The following is a 19559-nucleotide window of genomic DNA, read 5'->3' on the forward strand; positions in this document are numbered from 1 at the left end:
CAACGTCCCCGAGATCCTCCTGGCCCTGAATCCACCACGCAAACAGCTCACTGGATCCCTGACCTTAAGAGGAGCGTGGGTCGCGGCTGCGCTCCGGACAGGGTCTGCGGTGCCGGAGCCGGGGCGGTGGGGACTCTTGTACCTCCGCAGGGTCCCAGGGGACGGAGGATACGCCGTGCCCTGCTCAGCAGCTCCATAAGTGCCCCCTCAGCTCAAGACATGTGCCCTGGGATGTCGTCCCCCCACACCTTTGCCCCACACGCGTTACGAGCGTGTTGCTCTCCGCAGGGACGCTGGCAGGTCCCCAGCGCCCGGCCCTGCGCCCGCCCTGCCTCCCTTCCCTCCAGGCGCACAATTATACCCGCGCCGCTTTGCGCCTCCCGTCCTCGGGGCCCTCCTCGGGCCGACGCAACTGAGCTGCAGGTTGTGGCAAGACACACAGCCGGGCTTTGGGAAAACAGGCGTGATGAGTCCTAAAAAAGCGGTCTGACCTCAGAAGTGCTGAGCATCCAGACGTACAAACGCGATGCAATTACTTTTGCAAATACCCTAGCGCAAATGTATAAATAGCAATCCATGTTTTGAATGGATTATTGAGTGCGATACACAACACTCTTGGTGATTAATGCAATAAAAGGCATTTGGAAGCGTTTCCCCACAGCAATGAGAGAGGCAATCTGTGGGCTGTCCTCCTGTAGGGGATGGGAAGAAGAGTTCGGGGCTTGGGAACCCTCCTTGGATGAACCTGGGGACACCGCCCCCGGTTCCCAGGTCAGTCGGTGACCACCCCTGCCCTCAGCCCCCTCACCAAACGTAGGGTTAGAAACACATTAGCCTGCAGGAACTATTTTCTGCAGGCTGAATCATTCCGGTACACACCAGCCTGCGAGCGGAGGCAGCTGTGGATGTCACAGGCTCAGCAGCACGCCCACACCTGGAGAAACACGGGAAGATCTCGACCACAAAAAGGAAAGAAACAATTCCACAAGAGCAACTGCGGAGCACAGCATTCAAGACGCACGGAACCCCCAAAGGCAGATGTCTATATGTTTAGAATGGCAGGCACTGCAGGTATTTGGGGTTGCTGCACAAAATAAGACATGATGCCTGGCTGTGTCGGAGCCCAGGGCCAGTACGGGTTGCTCAGAGAGCTGCAGGGTGGCTGGATTGATGCTGCAGTGGGGGATCAGCCCCCCTGGTTTGGAGGGTAGCAAGCATCACGGACACAGGCTATTCTGTTCCTGCCAGGCTCCCAGTGCTGCACCCATGCCTTCAGGTGACCTTTAAAAAAGCCCAGCTGCCAGGGAAAAGGACCAGCTTGCTAACGAGACAGACAGCTGAAGTTTATCAGCCCGGCCGCCTCCATGGGCAAGGAGAAGCGAGAAGGACCTGAAAGCAGTGGCAGGGCTCGTACCGTCCTGCAAGCACAAATGGTCCTTGTGCTCCCCACTACACGGGCTGCAAGGGACCACAGTCCCCCAGCAACTGCCAAATCACACCACAAATCCCATACAGAAGCTGAGCAAAGTCAGGACATCATTTGGGGGGGCGGGGGGAAAGTATCTACATTCAGTGATTTTTTCACGTGTCATGAGTTCCTCCCAGCTGTACTAAAATATTTATAGGAAAAAAAAATTAAAGTGTGTTTAAAGTGGGAAATTATTTTATCACTTTTTTGTAACTGAAACCTTAAAACTGCTTGAATTTGAAACACCAGCATTTTAAAGAAATACTTTTTTCCACCAATATCTTTTTGTGTGTAAATGCTCCATCGATTTTTAACACACTTTCTGAGATGCCCTGTTCTATTCCTCCTCATCTCCTGGGGAGAGGGACACAAGAGTCTTGCAGGTCCTGTGCCACATCTACCAGCACCATGTGGATGTCTCAGATGCCCAAGGGCATCTCCGGTGGTGCTGGGGTCCTCCGCGTGAGAACGGAGCCGTGCCAAGATCTCCACTGGCTGCAGCAGGAGGCTGGATGCACAACTTCACGGCTAGATCCTTACCTTTTGGGGTCTACCACCCACACCTATCTCACTCCAGCAGCAGCCTTGGACAATCAGCCCAGCACAGGTCACACAGGCTCTGCGCACATCTTCAGCCTCTCATGACCGCAGGGGCAGCCGTTGTCATCTGGGTCTTCGAGCACGGCCCCAAGCAAAGGCGTTTCACAGCAGCACGATCCTGAAGCATCAGGGGCAGTTTTAACCACCGGGGAGGTTTGCAAAGTCTTGACTTGGTGCAGCTAACACATTCCTCAAGCCACGGCTGCTGCATGGAGACCCTAACAAACCTGTGATCACCACCCCCCCGGATAAACTACATCCCTGTGGCCAAGGGGAGAGGGCAGGGCTGAAGCTTTGTCCATCAGTAGATAGAGGACTTGACCAAGATCAGCTTGTCAAATGCTTCCAGAGGCTAATGCTCTCGTAGGGAAGCAGCTTTATCCCAGCAGGTGAGACGAAACACAGCTGCTGGGCACATGCACGGTCACACACGGGCTCTGCCATGAGAGAGGGGCATTTGCCAGCCACAGTCTGTTGAACACCAAGCCCATCTCCCCAGGACCAGTCCTCCAATCCCCTCCAGAAAGGTGAAAAAAGAGGGTGTGGGGAGAAAGAAGGAACAAGACGCAGAATAGCAAGGAGAGATAGGACACAAAAAGTCTGAATTTGTCCTAAGGAGAACGGCTGAAGAACCACAAATGGAGCAAGTGGAGGAGGAGGTGAAAAACAGTGAAAGAAACAGGTAGAAAACCTTGCGCTGGACATATTGTAAGGGAATGATGCAGGAAGGAGAGCCAGAGCCCAGGTGGTGGGGCAGAGGGGATGGGTGAAGAGCAGGAAGGGAGGGATATGATGGGACTGGTGGAGAATCGGACAGAGGGACCAAAGGACAGGGGTCTGGGCTAATCCTGACCTTATTTGCACGAGGCAGGGCTGGGAGAAGGGAAGCAGGGCTGGGAAGCTGCTCCATCTCCCCTGCGGCAGGGGCAGGGCTGGCCAGGACGTGGGTTTGAGACGTTATAGGCAGGTCTGCAGCAGCAAATCTGGAGTGCCCAAAGCTCCCGAGCAGTTCTCACAGTTTGCGTTATAGAGTCGAGGCTGTGAAAAGCATTGTGGCTGCGTACGGCACAACCTGGCTCACAGCCCTGGCCTCACAGAGCAGAGCAAAGGGGACAGGACTCACAAAGGGCTGGAGCCCCTTTGCTGGAAGGACGGGCTGAGAGAGTTGGGGAGATTCAGCCTGGAGAAGAGAAGGCTCCGCGGAGACCTTGGAGCCCCTTCCAGTCCCTCAAGGGGCTCCAGGAAAGCTGGGGAGGGACTCTGGATGAGGGAGGGGAGTCATGGGACGAGGGGGAAGGGGTTTCCACTGCAAGAGGGGAGATTGGGCTGAGATCTCGGGCAGAAATTCTTGGCTGTGAGGGCGGTGAGCCCCTGGCCCAGGTTGCCCAGAGAAGCTGTGGCTGCCCCATCCCTGGAGGGGTTCAAGGCCAGGTTGGCCGGGGCTTGGAGCAAGCTGGGCTGGTGGGAGGTGTCCCTGCCCAGGGCAGGGGGTGGCACTGGGTGGGCTTTAAGGTCCCTTCCCACCCAAACCATTCCATGATTCTACGACGCTCAGCTCTGGTCCTGAGGAAGGGTTTGGAGAAGTTGCCTTCACCCCTGTGCGTGACATTGAGGAAAGCACAAAGGGTTTGGGATTTGCTGACAGGAGAAGCTCTGAACTGGTGCATGAAACTAAAAACTTCCGTGCAGCAACGCATGGGTAGAAACCCATCTTGAATATATTTGGGATGAAAATCCGACTTCCAGCCACCACTGGTGGTTACCATAACCCCCATGGACTTCTCTCCCATAGGAGAAGCAGTGGCAGAAATGACAGACTGACTTTCAAAACAGCCTTTGCTCAGTTGAGGAAAGGCTGGTGCCCGCCGTGACAGGGATGAGACGGCTCAGGCACCCCCAGTCTCCCGGCTGTAGGGCCAGATTTTTTATTTAAAAAAAAAAGCAGGTGTCAAAGTGCCCCTGTCTGTTCTGGAGTCCAAATGGGTGCCAAGCTCATTTATCATCTGGCCTTCAGCATCTCTGGGTCTCAATTCTTAGCCTGTAAAAAGGCATATTTTCCCTCCCTGGTGTCTTTTCTTGGCATGTTTTTTCCCCCGCATACACACCTGGGTGGCAGGCTCTGTCTATAAAGGGGTAGCACCACGTTCAGGTAGGGTTTGCCCTCACAGTTTCCACACGGAAAGGTCTATTGCTTGGGAATGCAAGAAATCCTCGCAGCCAAGAGGAAATTTATTCTCATGGTCGGAAGAACGCTACAGCACACAACTTCGTGATACGCACGCTGCTGCTTTTATTGGGTGCAAGACAACCATCGACAAACGAGGCACTGTAACCACTGCATTTGGACAAACCGGTTACGGCGTCTTGTTTGATGATGGTCCTTTTGCCAGTATCTTCACTGCTTCACTGATGTCTCCTTCTGCATCAATCAGTGCCTGCAAGTTTGCGCTTTGATCCTGGAAGCCCATGTCAAAGAGCTGCTCCATTTCTCTCTTAAATCTGGTCTGTGGCACCTCGTCACCCATCACCATCTGACTTTCTTCTTCATCCTCATCTGACACCAAAATTGCATCCTCCTCAGACTCACTGCTTTGTGCCGAGTCGTCCATGCTTTCCAGATCCACGTGGGAGTCCTCCAAACCAGGTATAAAATCTGTTACTTCTATTGAGAGGGTCTGTAATCCCAGATGGATCTGCAGCAACGCTCGCAGGGCTCTGGGATTTCTCAGCAAGGATGAAATCTCAGTGTCCTCCATCTCCGGTGGCACCTGCTGTGGCCACTGACCTTGAGGTGAAGCATTTCCTTCGCTTGGTACCTGAGCGCCGTTCAGCAGTATTTGTGCTGGGCTGTCGGGGTTCGTTAATGCACTCTCCAGGTTTTGCATAAGTTCTGGGTTTCCTATTATCTGCCGAACCAGGGTCCGAACCTTCCCTGAGTTGGGTATCGCTGCACCTGCCGCAGGGTCCAAACTCGGCAAGGCAAAATTGTCGCCTTCACTGCTGCTGGCAAACTGGTCATCATCGTCATCTGCGTTATCGCTGACGCTGTTGGACTGCGGAGCCCAGGGGTTGGGTAATGGCCTCCGGTTTTCAGTATGGGCTGGTAGCCTGCCTCCATGCGGGATGGGGTTACTCTCCAAGCAATCAAATGGGTTGTTGCCCAGCTGTGCCTGCACAGCATCCAAGATTGGCTCCTCAAATTCCCTGTACAGGTGTTCCAGAGCACTGTACCCACCGGGGATGCTTTCGAGGTTGTTCATGGCCACGTCGCGGTTCCTTATCATCTCTTGCATTACGGCAGGATTGTTGGAGGCCTCTAATATTTCTGTGATCGTGTGGGGGTTGGTGAGAATCTGACCGATCTCGGGATTTTCTTCAGCCAGCTGCTGCATCTGAGGGTTGGACATGATGAAATTCCTGACGAGATCGACACTGTCAAGGTTGTTCTGCACCAAAGTGCTCTGCACCATCTCGCTTATCAAGCTGTGCATGTCTTGTTCTTGAATGCTACTCATCAAGTCCATCATGTCTGTTTGGTCCAGGCCTAGGAGATATGCACCTGTCACCCCAAGGAGGAAGCCCAGCAGAAACGCGTTGTTGTTGATGGTGTTCAAATCCAGGCCTGAAGTGACGATCTTTGACAAGATATCCTCCATGGTCTCGGACACTATTTCCTGGCTGATGGTGACGGAGATCAACGGCCTAGGCAGGTTATGATGGATCAAGCATGGCTGGTGCAGATCAGCTGTGCTTCCCAAGGAGAATAAGTTGGAATTACTGTGGCTGGGAGTTTGCAGCAGAGTGGTCGCTCTTCCTTGGTCTGCCGGGCTGTCCTGTGGTCTCTGTTGGGACCTGATGACTACATAAATGGTGACCCCACTGTGAACTCCATGCTGGCTCAAAGTGTCTTGATCCTTGAGAACTTTGCCAGCAAATATCAGGACCAGCAAATTAGGGAGCGTTTTGAAACGCTTGGCAACTTCTTCTTTAAACTTCTGGATGGTGCTGCTCTGAGCAACCTCTAACTGCTCCTTCTGCTTCAGTGTCTTCACAGTCACTTTGATGGTATTTGAGGGATCCGTGGTGACAACAGGTTGATTGGTCTCCTCTGCCCCTTTGCTTTCGGACATGGTGGCTCTGAGACCAGGACAGCGCTTTGGTCTGTTGAAAAGCAGAGGTGCTGTCAGAAGGTGGGAAGCAATGGGGGGCAACGGCTGCCAGTTGAAACCGGGGGGTGGCTGCTGCCCCTGCTATGGTGACAGTCGCTGGGAGAGAGCAGTGACACAGGGACAAGGACCGCCTCTCCCCGCAGTGCAGACCGAAAGCACATACCAGCCAGATGTTGCACAGCTGCTCTGCTTGCTCACCACCCGAGCAGTCCCGCCACGTTCCTTGTCTTGTTGTGGCCTCCTAGAGAATTGCCGTGCAGCCATCCCAATGCTATGACATCACCGCTGATGTCAGAATGAGCAGCAATGGCCCAGAGTGGAGGGCATCTCCCTTGGAGCTGAGCTCAGGCTTCCTCGCCTCCTCGGTCCCCAGCCAACCTAGTCCCTGGGTCACGGGGAGGACCACGACACGGGAAAATCCGGGCTCAGGGGACTCCAGGACCATTTCCATGCGAGACAACCACCGCACCCGGCTGCTTGCAGGCTGGCAAAGCTCCCAGGCACCCACCCTCTCTGCTCTGGACTGTGCTCCCCTGTTTCTGGGAACAACATCCTCCTGCCAGGCTTGCTGCAGGATGCTCTGCATCCCTTCGCATCCCACCCCCATCCCCTTGGGTCCTTCTGTGGGTAGGACAGGGGGTAATAGTTTTCCACTGCAAGAGGGGAGATTGAGCTGAGATCTGAGGCAGAAATTCTTGGCTGTGAGGGCGGTGACCCGCAGAGGGGACCCAGCTCTGGGCAGCACTCGCTATTCAGGGCTGTGTGATGTTCACCTCCCATCGGGAGCACAGGGTGGCAGGGCTCTCCCAGGCATGAAAACCCATCCTGCCTCGCTGGCACACATCTCCTCGTGTTTGCAGCACAGCTCGGGCATTAAAGAGGGTTTGCCCAGCAACCTGGTCATCTAGCAGTTGGGGAATTCCTTTGGATTTGCAGACTAGATTTATTTCTGGTGCCTCTATTAATGTGCGCATGCATAGTGCCTTCCTGTTAATGAGTCAGGAGATAGATAAATCTGGGATGGAGATTAGAAGGACGGAATTTCCCAGCCACACCAGCACTTCCCCATTAAGGAGGGTCATTAACCTGACTAGCTCCAGTTCTTCCTGGGATTCAATTTCTGGAGCTTATGAGGATTGGAGACTGCCCCAGGAACCGCATGCAGCATTTACAGCAAGTTTAGAAACTGGTGATCTTCCTCAGGCATCGTTCATGCTGTGGGGGCAGTTTGCTGGACCCAGAGCTGGTGCCTGCAACACTTGCAGAGTTTCTGGTGTCGCCCAGAGCCCACAGACAGAGCATCAGCCATGGCACTGACTGGTGCTTCCACCGCAAGGACCTGCAAACCCTCCTCAGTCTGTGTCGAAGCCTGCAAGGACTTTGGGTTAGAGACCACCACCGCCACCACTTCTGAGTTCTGGGTTTGCTGGAAGAAATTTGGCACCCTCTGTGTCATTTCTTGCTGCTGCATGTCCTCGGGGGAGAGCGCAGGCCCTGCTGCCTGCCGGGGCCTCTGCAGCAGCCACAGCGTCGTCCCCTTTGTGGGGATGTGCACGACCTCACCACCCGCTGGAGGGATGCAGTGACCTGACGGAGCAGCCTGTGGACACCTCCTGCCGCAGCTGTCCCAGCTCCCACCCCAGAGTCCTGGCTGAGCCCCAGCAGGCGACAGGTGCTGCTGGTGACACCACAGTCAGCCAGCAGAGCTGCTGTTGGTACAAACCCTTCTGGCACTCAGGGAAGGAGAAGGACGTGGCGGTCCCTGGTATCACTACAGGAAAGCTGGCATCTCCTGCCCATCTTCTTCAGGGCGCAATTTCTCACTGAGGAAGCAAATATGTTGTTTCCAAATGGCTCATGTGCTGCACGAGGCAATGCCTCCTGGCACCCGGTGCACACACGTCCATGGATTGTCACCTCCTGGGGTATTTTCAGGATTGTTCCCTGCTCAAAATTGGCACTGATACCTGCTGGAAGGACAATACGGTGGGGCTCAAGCAACCTAGGAGATTTCCAGATGCATTGATGACACCTGGCGCAGGTGATGAAGGAGCCAACAAGCAAAGGGGCTCTGATGGACCTGATACTTGGAAACAAGGATGAACTGGTCAAGGGTGTGGATGTTGGAGACAGTCTTGGCCGCAGTGACCATGAGATGGTGGAGGTCAGGATCCTGGGAGGAGGGAGCAGGGCCTGGTCTCAACTACATCTCCTCTCTCCTCCGGTGGCATCTCCACAAGTGATGGGAAGGGGAGCACAGATGGGTCAGGGTGGCAGGGAAGAAGTAGGACAGGCACCATGGCTGCCAACCAGTCTCACCACCAAGCACTAGAGTGATGACATATTTGGCCTCAAAGTGCCAGCAACATCTATTTTTGCTTAGAAGAGCCCTTCCAAAGAGAAAGGGCAGGGACATCTCAGAAACACCACAAATTTACACGTTGCAAGCATGCACACATGTGGACCTGGAGGCCAAAACAGGCATGCAGACTGCTTCTCGGTCCTACACCACTCTGGTATCCAAAGATTTCACCGAGAAAACAACTTTGTACCCCATAACTTCCATCCTCTACATGGGCGCATATGTATATATATATCTCTATATCTATATGTGGGTATAGTCACTGTTGGGAAACCAACTGTTGCTCTCATGAGCTTCTCACAGCAGTTAATTATTCTCATTATTCAAAATAAGGCTTTTATTTCTAATCAGGATATGTCTGGCTTCATTTTCCGTTCATTCAAATTCATCCTTCTCAAGGGCATTACAATGTTCCTTAGGATCAGATGTTTTCTCCTGAGACTTCCACCCTGCAATGACGATGCCTCTACAGCTCTTTAAAAATTCATATGTTTTGCACCCTTTATAGATCGAGCATTTTCTCCAGCATTCGAATAATATGTCTGCTCTGTCTCCCTCCTCTCCAGATGTTTTTGCTATCTTTTCAAACACTGACCCCAAACCAGAGGGCAGGATTGCAGCCCCGCTCTCACCACGAGCAAGCCCACCCCCCTCGCTGCACTGCACGCCTGACGTTAACCTGCTCCTCCCTCGCAATTCGTTTTAAAGCTAAAACAGACTGTGGGTTAGTACGAGCCCCACATAGGTCAGCCAGGCCAGAAGCCACCAGCTTATCCTCCACTGAGCCCAGCGTCGGGTATTTTTTAGGGATCTTTGATCTAAAATGTCTCCGGTCAGATGTGCTTTATTCCCTCGCGTTGCACAAGGCAGAGCATTCCCTGGGGTGAACCCCAGCCCGCAAGAGCCTACACCAAAGCCCTCCTAACAGCCACCAGCTGCCGGAGGGAGCAGATCTCTGGATCCGACCCTCTCTCCCCACTTACCTGCTGCTCCAGGAGCGTTTGCTGCTGCCCATTCCTGCCTTTGGCCAGGGCAGCGCAGCTTGGGCACACTGTGCCATTGATCACCGGCCAGACAGCCAGCAGGTTCACCCCTGCAGGTTTTTAGATCACAGGGTCATAGAATCACAGAATTGCCCAGGTTGAAAAAGACCTTCAAGATGATCAAGTCCAACCGTTAACCCAGCACTGCCAAGCCCACCACTACCCCATGTCCCTCAGCACCACGTCTGCCCGGCTTGTAAATCCCTCCAGGGATGGCAACTCCAACACTGCCCTGGGCAGCCTCTTCCAATGCTTGACAACCCTTTCGGTGAAGAAAGTGTTCCTAATATCCATCCTAAACCTCCCCTGGCACAACTTGAGGCCATTTCCTCTTGTCCCATCGCCTGTTCCTTGGGAGAAGAGACCGACCCCCCCCTGGCTACCCCCTCCTTTCAGGGGGTTATAGAGAGCGAGAAGGTCTCCCCTCAGCCTCCTTTGCTCCAGGCTGAACACCCCCAGCTCCCTCAGCTGCTCCTCACAAGACTTGTTCTCCAGACCCCTCACCAGCTCCGGTGCCCTTCTCAGGACACGCTCCAGCACCTCAACGTCTGTTTTATGGTGAGGGGCCCAAAACTGGACACAGGGGTACAGTTTGAGGTGCAAATATCTCCTTTTGGATTAACCTGCGTTAAGCACAGCACACACCATAACTAACCTGTGGGCACACACAGAGGAAGCCACCACACAAACTCAGACATCAAAACTTCTTGTTTGCAGACCATCAAAACTTTGATGCTTGCAAACCACTTGGGCTTGTGGTGCTCTGGGGCAGCAGGGATTTGAGACACGGGCAAAAGCCGAATGTGTCTGCCCTTGCCTCTCCCTGCCGGCCCCGGAACCCTCCCCTGCTCAGAGGGGAAACCTTCAGGAAGGGGACGGTCTCCACCGCTCCTGCCCTCGCACTGCTGCAAACAGTGACTGCACCATAGGGCTGCATGGCTGAGAGCAGCCCAGAGGAGAAGGACTTGGGGGTGCTGGTGGACAAGAAGCTCAACATGAGCAGGCCAGAAACTCCCTGCATCCTGGGCTGCATCAAAAGAAGTATGGCCACTCCACTCTGGTGAGACCCCACCTGGAGTATTGTGTGCAGCTCTGGAGTCCTCAGCACAAGAAGGACATGGACCTGTTGGAACAGGCTCAGCAGAGGGCCACGAAGATGATCAGAGGGCTGGAGCCCTTCTGCTGGGAGGACGGGCTGAGAGAGCTGGGAGGGTTCAGCCTGGAGAAGAGAAGGCTCCGCGGAGACCTTGGAGCCCCTTCCAGTCCCTCAAGGGGCTCCAGGAAAGCTGGGGAGGGACTCTGGATGAGGGAGGGGAGCCATGGGACGAGGGGGAAGGGGTTTCCACTGCAAGAGGGGAGATTGGGCTGAGATCTTGGGCAGAAATTCTTGGCTGTGAGGGCGGTGAGCCCCTGGCCCAGGTTGCCCAGAGAAGCTGTGGCTGCCCCATCCCTGGAGGGGTTCAAGGCCAGGTTGGACGGGGCTTGGAGCGACCTGGGCTGGTGGGAGGTGTCCCTGCCCAGGGCAGGGGGGGAACTAGATGATCTTTAAGGTCCCTTCCAACTCTAACCATTCCATGATTCTATGATTCTATGGTATCTTGTTTGCAGGATCTGGGCTGGTGGGTGGGAGGTGTCCCTGCCCAGGGCAGGTGGGTGGGACTAGGTGACCTTTAAGGTTCCTTCTAACTCAAACCATTCTATTATTCTATGATTTTGTCCCTCTTGTTCCCATCAGCACAGACATCTGGGTGGCAAGATGCTGTGACAGCCTGCAGAAGGCAGGCTTTTCCTCACCTGCGTTATACATCATGTAAGAAAAGCCTGTCTGGCCTCAGGTGCTCATTGGCACGACTTCGGGGGGCACCACACTGGCCCCCCCAGAAGGACATGTCTGAGAGGAGCCATCCAAGTCAGCTGTGAGGGGAGCGAAGCAGCCCCACGGGGCACAGGTCAAGTCCCCACGCATGGAGCAGAATGATGCCAGGTGGAAATCCCCAACCAGGGGCTTTTGCTGTGCAGGTGGCTCCTCCGAGCTGGTTGTTGGGCATCTGCATCCCACCAGGCGTGAGCAAGGTGCCCACAGGGGATGAAGAAGGATGAAGAGCTTGACTCAGGACTTCTGGGCTGGGTGTGGGTCTCTGTGTGTAGCTCGTCTGGTTTTGTCCTTCCAGACGAAAGCTGTTCCTGCTGTCTGTGCAGGAAGGCGTTCCTACCTAGAGAGAAATTAAAAATATCCCTGCCTGCAGCCCCTCCTGCCAGCCTGCCTGCTGGGGAGATGAAGCTTTCAAGGTGCTTGGTCCCAAGTGGCAAACCCAAGGGCTGTGCTTGTAGGCTGATGCCGCTCACGGATGAAGCTCCCCATGGTGGAAGACTTGCCACCGAGGGGTAGATGCTGTTGCCTGCTGCTCTCCCCTGCACCTCTGCGTGACTAACCCAGGGGTCTGCACAAGCTAGGACAGAGTATTGGGGTCTCATACAAGCTCTGGGGCAGCAGAGCGAGGGAGCAGTTGACCAGCAAGCTGGTGGCAGGCTGACAGCCCCCAGTCCAGCCCCGTCCACAGACTCTGGGCTTTGGCCATGGCCGTTGGGCACCCAGCTCACAGCACCAACTGGGCAATGACTCCTGCTTGTGGTCCTTCCCACTGTGCTGTCTCACCTCAGCCCAGCCCTCCAAGCAGGCAGAAGCTGTCACTTCTAGAATAACATGTCTCGATGTATTCAAAGGGAAAAGTTAACTTTGGCATCCAAGTCCCCAGAAGTGTTCTCCTGCTTGCTGGGCTGAGCAGGACACACGCTCAGCCGCAGCTGCAGCACTGGTAAAGCACCTGGACCACACTCCTCTGAATCTGTTAGTTTGGCACTCCATAAACGGTGGGGTTTTACATGGGGTAAAAATGCACACGGAGATTGGCCACAACAATAAAAGCAGATCTTGGAATACAGTGCCCAAAACGGTATGCAAGAAGAAGGAAAAAGCTAGCATGAAGCACAGTAATATGACCGAGAGATGAAAGTCACAGGTACCCAGAGCCTTGAGCCAGGCGTCTTTGGATGGAAGCTGGAAGACGGTCTGGGGGATCAGCGGGTAAGATGCAGCAATGAGTGTGGCATCCACGCCCATCACAAAAATGGCAATCGTGACACCACACCAGATGTTCGTGGTGACCTCCACACAGGCCAGCCTGGTTATGCCCATGCGCTTGCAGTAGATGTGAGGGAGGAACTTGTTTCTGCAGAAGGTCAAGCGCTTCACAAGAACAACAATGGGGAAAATGGTGGATAAGCTTCTTGCTAGAGCAGCCAACCCTATTGTCCCTGTCATCCTCCTTATCAGGAGGGTCACATGTTTGAGGGGCTTGCAGATGGCAACGTTCTGATCAAATGCCATAACCTGTAGGATTGCTGATTCAGCACAGGAGACATCAAGGATGAAGAATACCTGGCTAATGGAGGCTTCCAAAGAAATCTCCCCAGCCCTAGAGCAGAAGATGGCCAGTGTCTTGGGCACGGTGGTTGTGGATAGCAGCAGGTCAGCAATGGCCAGCACAGGCAGGAAGAGGCACCTGGGCTCATGGAGGCTTTTCCATGTGTCATTGTTGAAGGACAGTGTGAAATTCCTAAGGAGAGCAACCATCTATCTGAGTGTAAAGGGGGTGGAGGTCCAGAGGTGAGACTCCTTCATGCCAGAGATGCCCATCAGGACACAGGTGGTGGGAGCAAGGGCAGCGCAACTGCCATCTGACATTATAGCCTATTCCTTGCACTTTCTACAAGGCTTCCAGTGACTGAAAAGAAAGGACAAAACAAACTTTAGTGTTGCAGGTCCTGAATACACGTGCTCACAAGCTCACTGACACTGCCAGAAGACCTAATCCGTAACAACCCCTCACAGAGTCACAGAACTGTGGAGCAATCTGGGCTGGCCAGGACCTTGTGAGGTCCCTGGTCTAACCTCCTGCGCAAAGCAAGGTCAGCTGAGGGCTTTATCCAATTGAGTCTCAAAAACCTCCCAGGATGGAGGCTGCGCAAGCTTTCTGGGCAACCTGTTGAAGTTTACGCAGCCCACAGCAGGCTTAATTTTAACTTCAACCCTTACACCTTCCTGAAAGCCCACTCAGCACAAGCAACTCTACCAGTTTCCTGCTCCAGCCACAAACCAGGGTTTTCTGTCCGCAGCCCTCAGGCAGGGATGTGCAGGTGCCGGGGAATCTGCTCTCGTAGCAAGGGATGGGGGTATTTATAGAGCCACTCTGTGAGGCCTCGGGGCACCCACACCCAGGAGGCAGCTCACTTTGCTTCCATCCATCCCCACCCCATCTCAAAATGTAAGTCTTGATGTGAAGAAACAGAAAATTAACACTTTTTTTCTCCATTTCAGCTGATTATTTTCACCCTCTTGCATCATTCAGTGGGAGCTGTGATACTGGGTAAATGTTTTAGGCTCCTCTGTTGCGCTTGTGTAGAGGAAATTCTCCAGATGGTGCTCATGATCCAAAGATGTCCATGACTCAAAACACAGGATTTTGTTCTTCTGGATTCAGACAAGGAGAAGCATATTTTATCACAGAAAAGCTAAAATAGGTAAAGGAAATTCACTCTCTCATACCCTACCATTAGGGGAAGACTGTGCTGCTCAGTTTCAATCTAGCACCCCACATCTTGCGTGAAGTCACCAGATGGCCTCCCGTCTGCTCAGCAGGAACTTGTCTTGGCCTCCAGCAGTTCCCAGGACAAAAGGCTTATTTTTCATGGCCTTTAACACTACAAAGGACTGCAGCGATCGCCCAGCATCACCCCCTTCATAAGACCGTCAAGCGTCTGTACGATGCTTTGCTTTCATTTTCATTGGAAGAGGACTGGGAACCCACTCTCAGCCATTATTGTGGCTGAGCAAAGTTGGATCAAAGTGCTGGTTTCTCCTGATTTTCTCCCACTCATCTTATCCCTGTCATTATTGCATATAGCGTGTGCCGGGGGAAGGACCAGGCCCTCTCCCGGAAGCCAGCATGACTCCAGCCTCCCCTAGTCCCTCCCCATCCCTCTGAGAGTAGTGCACCATGCACTGAGGTCTCCTCCCAGCTCCCAGCTCACCATAAGTTTCCAAAAATGCGGACCTCAGGACTGGTTGAGGTGTTTGAGAACAAGCTGAGGGCATCACGGACCTGCATTTGCCCACCATCGCCCCTGCACAGCTATGGGAACGCACTGGGACCCTCACACTGGCCAGTTGGCCAAGCATCTCCCAAAGTGTCCCCACCAAGATGCTCCTTCCCTTGGATGCCTGAGCTTCTCTGTAGCCACCTCCGTGGGGACTGCAGCCCCCTTCTCTGGTACAGCCTGTACCCCTCCTCCTTAGCAGTATGACTTTGCATTCACCTCTATTAAATTAGCTGTCTTTGCATCATCTAAAAACCTTATTAGCAATGATTTTATACTTGCTTCTACACAACTGATAACAATCATATATAGCATCAGACCCGGCGTCCAATCAATCCCTGCTGAATGTCTCCAGAAATATATGGAAATCTAGCTCCCAGTGGGGAGCTGTCACTGAAATAAGACTTTGCAGTTAGCCAAACTCCATTAACAGCTGGTTTATTTACTGTTTATTTGTTTGTTATAATGAGGTATATATCACAAGACTGTGAAAATAAAAAAAATACTCACAGTTGTATTCAGCCTTCAGGTAACTTTATCGCCCAAATGTGGAAGTCATCAGAAAATGAAATGACATGATTCTACGGAAGCTAAACACCAAAAATAAGTACTGATTGCCATTAATTACATTCTTGCCCTTTTTACACTTTATTGATCAAGTCTCATATTCACTTTTCCATTATTTTATTCAGAGCTAATGTCAAACTAAGCAGTTTCAGATTTCTGCAATAATCCTACTTCTCCTTTTTAGTATTGGCACATGTCAGAAAGAGTTTCTTTTTTTCTTGTTTCTTTTTTTTTTTCACTAGTTTTGCTAAGCCTGGGGATACTTGAGGAAGACTTGCAAGCCTGGTGGCTCCTCCACCAGCTCTTCCGGGCCCCTCAGGCGCACGTTATCCAGACCTGCTGATCTCCACTTGCCCGAGTCCGGTTCCCAAAGGCTCTGGCTGGGATGAATCTGCAGTTAAAAATGTGAATGGAAATATTCACAGGCAAAATCTGAAATGAAATGTGCACCACAATCTAAAGAAGTCTGAGGCTCACTGGAGACTTTGGCGTTGCTGGAGGTGTCTGTAAAATTCAGTAAAATTTGGTCAGCAGGGATGCACCAGAAATACTGCCCCGGGGGACAGTGTCACGGCAGAAGAGAAGACCCGAGGACAGGGACAGTCTCCATCCCCACCCTGCAGGCACAGTCAGGCTCTGGGAGGACACCTCTGCCCTCCCCTCCATTCACAGACCTAAACCAGGTCCATTTTCCTTGAAAACAGGGCAGAGAGGAGTCACCCCCACTAAAACTGCCTGTTCATTGGGGTGTGACATCGGGAATGGGGGGGGACAGACCCATGCTCCACCCACGTGAGCCAGCAGCTCGGTCCCAAAGACTCCAAGACCGGACCACGCTATGGAGCACCCCGGTATTAAACCCCTGCTCTGGCCACCAGGTACCACCAGGCTAGCTGCTTTGTCCACACCTGAGGTACAAATCCAGCAGGGCAGTAGCAGACATATCCAGGTGGACCCACCTCCTAGCTTCCAGGGGGCATGTTAGGGACTTCTCTGAGCTAAAGCTGGCATCCAAATCTAGAGCTAGGCCATTCTAGGAGCAGAAAGGGATGGAGAAGGAGCCTGGAAATTCAAGCCAGGAGGTAGACAGAGAAAAAGGGTGGTTCTTGTATGTGTTAGCACCGCTAGACAGGCTTCAAAACTGTTATCTCAGCTTTCACTAACATAAATGCTATGTCACTGCCCATGCCTGTATTTCTGTAGTGACCCACACCATCCTCCTTAGGCAACAGGCTGGTCACACCTCCCTTTCTCAGTGGATGTGGTCCTACTACAGAAAATACACTAACAACTGGCTTGCCGGTGTCACTAGTGAGGGTATGAATATTTGTAAAACACTTTGAGATACATGACAGAGGAGTACTGATGACAAGTAAAGTCACATTTTCACTGCCACAGTTGATAGATTTTCTCCCAGTTTCCTTCCTAGCTGGCTGCCCCAAGACAGACCTCGGTGAAAATGGTGGGAGAGGAGGTTTGGGGAGTTGGAGACCCCCGTCCTGCTGGACTTGGCTCAGTTACACCTCGTGTGCGATCAGTGCAAATGTGTTGTACTTCAGTTGCATCCGACATTATCTAGCAGGGGTTTCCTCATGCTTGGAAGCCAGACTGGCTCTGCGCATGCCTTGGGAGCCCAGAGCCAGAGATGCTAAGAGAGGACCTGGATGTCTCCTGTTGCCACTGAGTCTCCCTTCACCCCAAAGCTCAGCCTGAAGACATCGGATCTTCCCACCCTTGCCCACAGCACAGCTGAGCGCACAGCTCTGAGGAGCAGCAGTGAAGCAAAGCCGCACTGTGGGCAGCAAAGCCTGCAGCCTTCCCACAGCTCATAGCCACGGAGGGAGATGGGGACCTGACCATCTGGGGGGCTGCCAAGCCATCTCCCTGCTGTCAGGCTGCCCAGGGGACAGCTGGCTCTGGTGCAAAGAGCCGAGCAGGGCAGAGGAGCAGTGCTCCCGCCATCGCCGCGTCATTGCAGCCTTCTGAGAGGGCAGCAGGAGAGAGGAGACCCAACGGGTGTTCCCAGACCTGAGTGCCTTCAAGGGACCATCACTGCCCCAGCCACGGCTGTTCCCATCCCGCGGAGACGATACACAGCTCGAGCAGAGACGTTTCTATACCGAGATAACAGGCACACATATTATATGTACTACTTTAATGGTCTGTGTTTCATAAGGTCCACAAAAGCACCTTAAGAACTCAGAAACTGTATTTTGCTTACAAAGGCTTTGGCTGTACAAATACCCAGCAGTGGTGGGTTCAGGACAACGCAGGGGATCCCAGGAACAGGGGAACAGTGGTAGTCCCCGGTGTCCGGCTCCGACTGTCCCAATGAGTTCTTTCGCACCTGGGAACCTGTCCAGCCTCTCTGCAGCAGAGCTATGGGTTGGATGTTGATGTCCATTGAACACACTCATTTTGAAAACGTTCCCATCTGTTTGCCAGGTCCCCGCTGTCTTTCATTCATTTCCGTCTTCTCAAAGCTTCATTTCATCCCTCTTGCCCATCCCGGTTGCCTGTTCCTGCCTGCCCGGCTATGCCCTGCGGCCCAAGCCCCCCAGCCTCAGCAGGTGAGCCACTTGCTCCCGAATCTGCCTTGTTCTCACCCCATAGACGATGGGGTTGAGCATGGGCGGCACCACGACGTAGAAGTTGGCCAAGGAGATGAGAACATGCTGAGGAACATGCTGGCCGAAACGGTGCGCTAGGAAGGAGAAGAAGGCCGGGGTGTAAAACATGGTGATGACACAGAGGTGGGAGCCACAGGTGTGCAGAGCCTTGGAGGAGGTGCGTGGGGACGGCAGCCCCCAGAGGCACCTGAAGATCAGCACATAGGAGATGGCGATGGAGATGGCGTCCAAGCCCGCTGAAAGGAAGCCAGCAGCTACCCCATACCAGATGTTGATGGAGATGTCGGCGCAGGCCAGGCGGGCCACGCCGATGTGCTCACAGTAGGTGTGGGGCATGACGTTGTGCCCGCAGTAGGGCAGCCGCTTGAGGAGGAAGATGGCGGGGAACGTGATGCAGAAACTCCTGATTAAAGCCACCACGCCAACCTTCCCCACGACAGAGCGCGTCAGGATGGCTGTGTATCGCAGCGGGTCGCAAATGGCAATGTACCGATCAAAGGCCATCGCCAGTAAAATGGCTGATTCTGCCACAAAAACGAAATAGATGGAGAACATCTGCGCCAGGCAGCCACTGAAAGAGATCTGGGTGGACAGAGACCAGAGGACGCTGAGGGTTTTGGGCACGGTGGCAGTGGACAACAGCAGGTCGCAGGCTGCCAGCATGCACAGGAAGATGTACATGGGCTCGTGGAGGCTGCGCTCCTTCACAACAGTGACCAGCAGGACCGAGTTCCCCAGAAGGGCAGCAGAGTACATCATGCAGACTGGGATGGAGATCCAGGTGTGAGACTTCTCCATGCCAGGTATCCCCACCAAGATGAAGAATGCGGGGTGGGAGCCCGACAGGTTAAGTGTCGACATGGCTGGATGCAACATTTCACATCGTTTTCCTCTTGCAGGAGCTGTGTGATGGTAAAAAGAAAGGCTCTAACAGCAGCGGAATGATACCTGGGACACAAAGGGGAGCGGAATTAATGATTAACATTGCTCATGGCACAGACACTTACACTTCTGAACCTCATTTTATCTGGGAGTGTTAAATGTTGTGCAATTCGCTCCATCAGGGTTCCTCTGCACTATTCAGGTCCCTTCATCTCAGTGAGGTACCGTCATTTCTGCTGTTTGAGTCTTTGAAATAAGGAGAGTCTTCTGCCTGCAGCTTCTGGGAACTGGAGGAAAACATACAGGAGATTCACTCTTGAAACAGTGACTGCGTAAATGTTTCTCTAAGTGACACACTTGGGTGTGACCGCCACTTATGCAGCAACTGAGAATTCTCCAGGATTGGAAATATATTACGGAAAATTCGCTGCTCTCCCATGACTGCCACAAAGAAGGCACGTGCCCTGCTCATCCTGCCCTGGGTTCCTGTTCGCAGAACTCCCAGCTTTAAGTGACTGGGACACCCAGCGTTAGTGACTCAGAGCTGTTTGGTTTTAAACTAGAACAGGGCAGGTTTAGATCAGACATCAGGAAGAACGTTCTTTACAACAAGGGCGGTGAGACGCTGGCCCGGGTTGCCCAGAGAGGTGGTGGAGGCCCCATCCCTGGAGACATGCAAGG

The 19559-nt window shown here is 53.3% G+C and overlaps 3 protein-coding genes across 4 annotated transcripts; all 3 read right to left on the reverse strand.

Annotated features, from left to right (window-relative positions):
• Window positions 1-4422: 4422 nt before the first annotated feature.
• LOC128902612 (ubiquilin-1-like) lies at window positions 4423-6198 on the reverse strand. The gene is made up of 2 exons (XM_054185909.1): window positions 5816-6198; window positions 4423-5671 (listed from the first exon to the last, which is right to left on the reverse strand). The coding sequence occupies exons 1-2, from the start codon at window positions 6196-6198 to the stop codon at window positions 4423-4425; spliced, it is 1632 nt and encodes a 543-aa protein (XP_054041884.1).
• A 6323-nt stretch (window positions 6199-12521) lies between these two features.
• LOC128902646 (olfactory receptor 52B2-like) lies at window positions 12522-13276 on the reverse strand. Its single transcript, XM_054186001.1, is given in 2 exon segments — window positions 12522-12625; window positions 12628-13276. Coding segments are annotated over 2 exon segments (753 nt in total).
• A 4259-nt stretch (window positions 13277-17535) lies between these two features.
• On the reverse strand, window positions 17536-18857 carry LOC128914541 (olfactory receptor 52B2-like). Of its 2 annotated transcripts, XM_054213647.1 has the most exons (2): window positions 17943-18857; window positions 17536-17556 (listed from the first exon to the last, which is right to left on the reverse strand). In XM_054213647.1, exons 1-2 carry the CDS (start codon window positions 18855-18857, stop codon window positions 17536-17538), a joined length of 936 nt encoding a protein of 311 aa, XP_054069622.1. The 2 variants fall into 2 exon arrangements, with proteins under 2 accessions (XP_054069622.1, XP_054069612.1); XM_054213637.1 differs by lacking the exon at window positions 17536-17556 and having other exon boundaries at window positions 17901-18857.
• Window positions 18858-19559: the final 702 nt, after the last annotated feature.

The sequence above is a fragment of the Rissa tridactyla genome, chromosome 1 (assembly GCF_028500815.1).
Source record: "Rissa tridactyla isolate bRisTri1 chromosome 1, bRisTri1.patW.cur.20221130, whole genome shotgun sequence".
NCBI classification, from domain to species: Eukaryota; Metazoa; Chordata; class Aves; order Charadriiformes; family Laridae; genus Rissa; species Rissa tridactyla.

Excerpts from the sequence above, each read along its gene's own strand:
- LOC128902612 (XM_054185909.1), bottom strand. The coding sequence starts at position 6,198 with ATGTCCGAAAGCAAAGGGGCAGAGGAGACCAATCAACCTGTTGTCACC. Across the intron at positions 5,672-5,815 it reads TTATTCTCCTTGGGAAGCAC|CAACAACAACGCGTTTCTGC; the intron begins AGCTGATCTGCA and ends TTTGAACACCAT.
- LOC128914541 (XM_054213637.1), bottom strand. The coding sequence starts at position 18,857 with ATGTCGACACTTAACCTGTCGGGCTCCCACCCCGCATTCTTCATCTTG.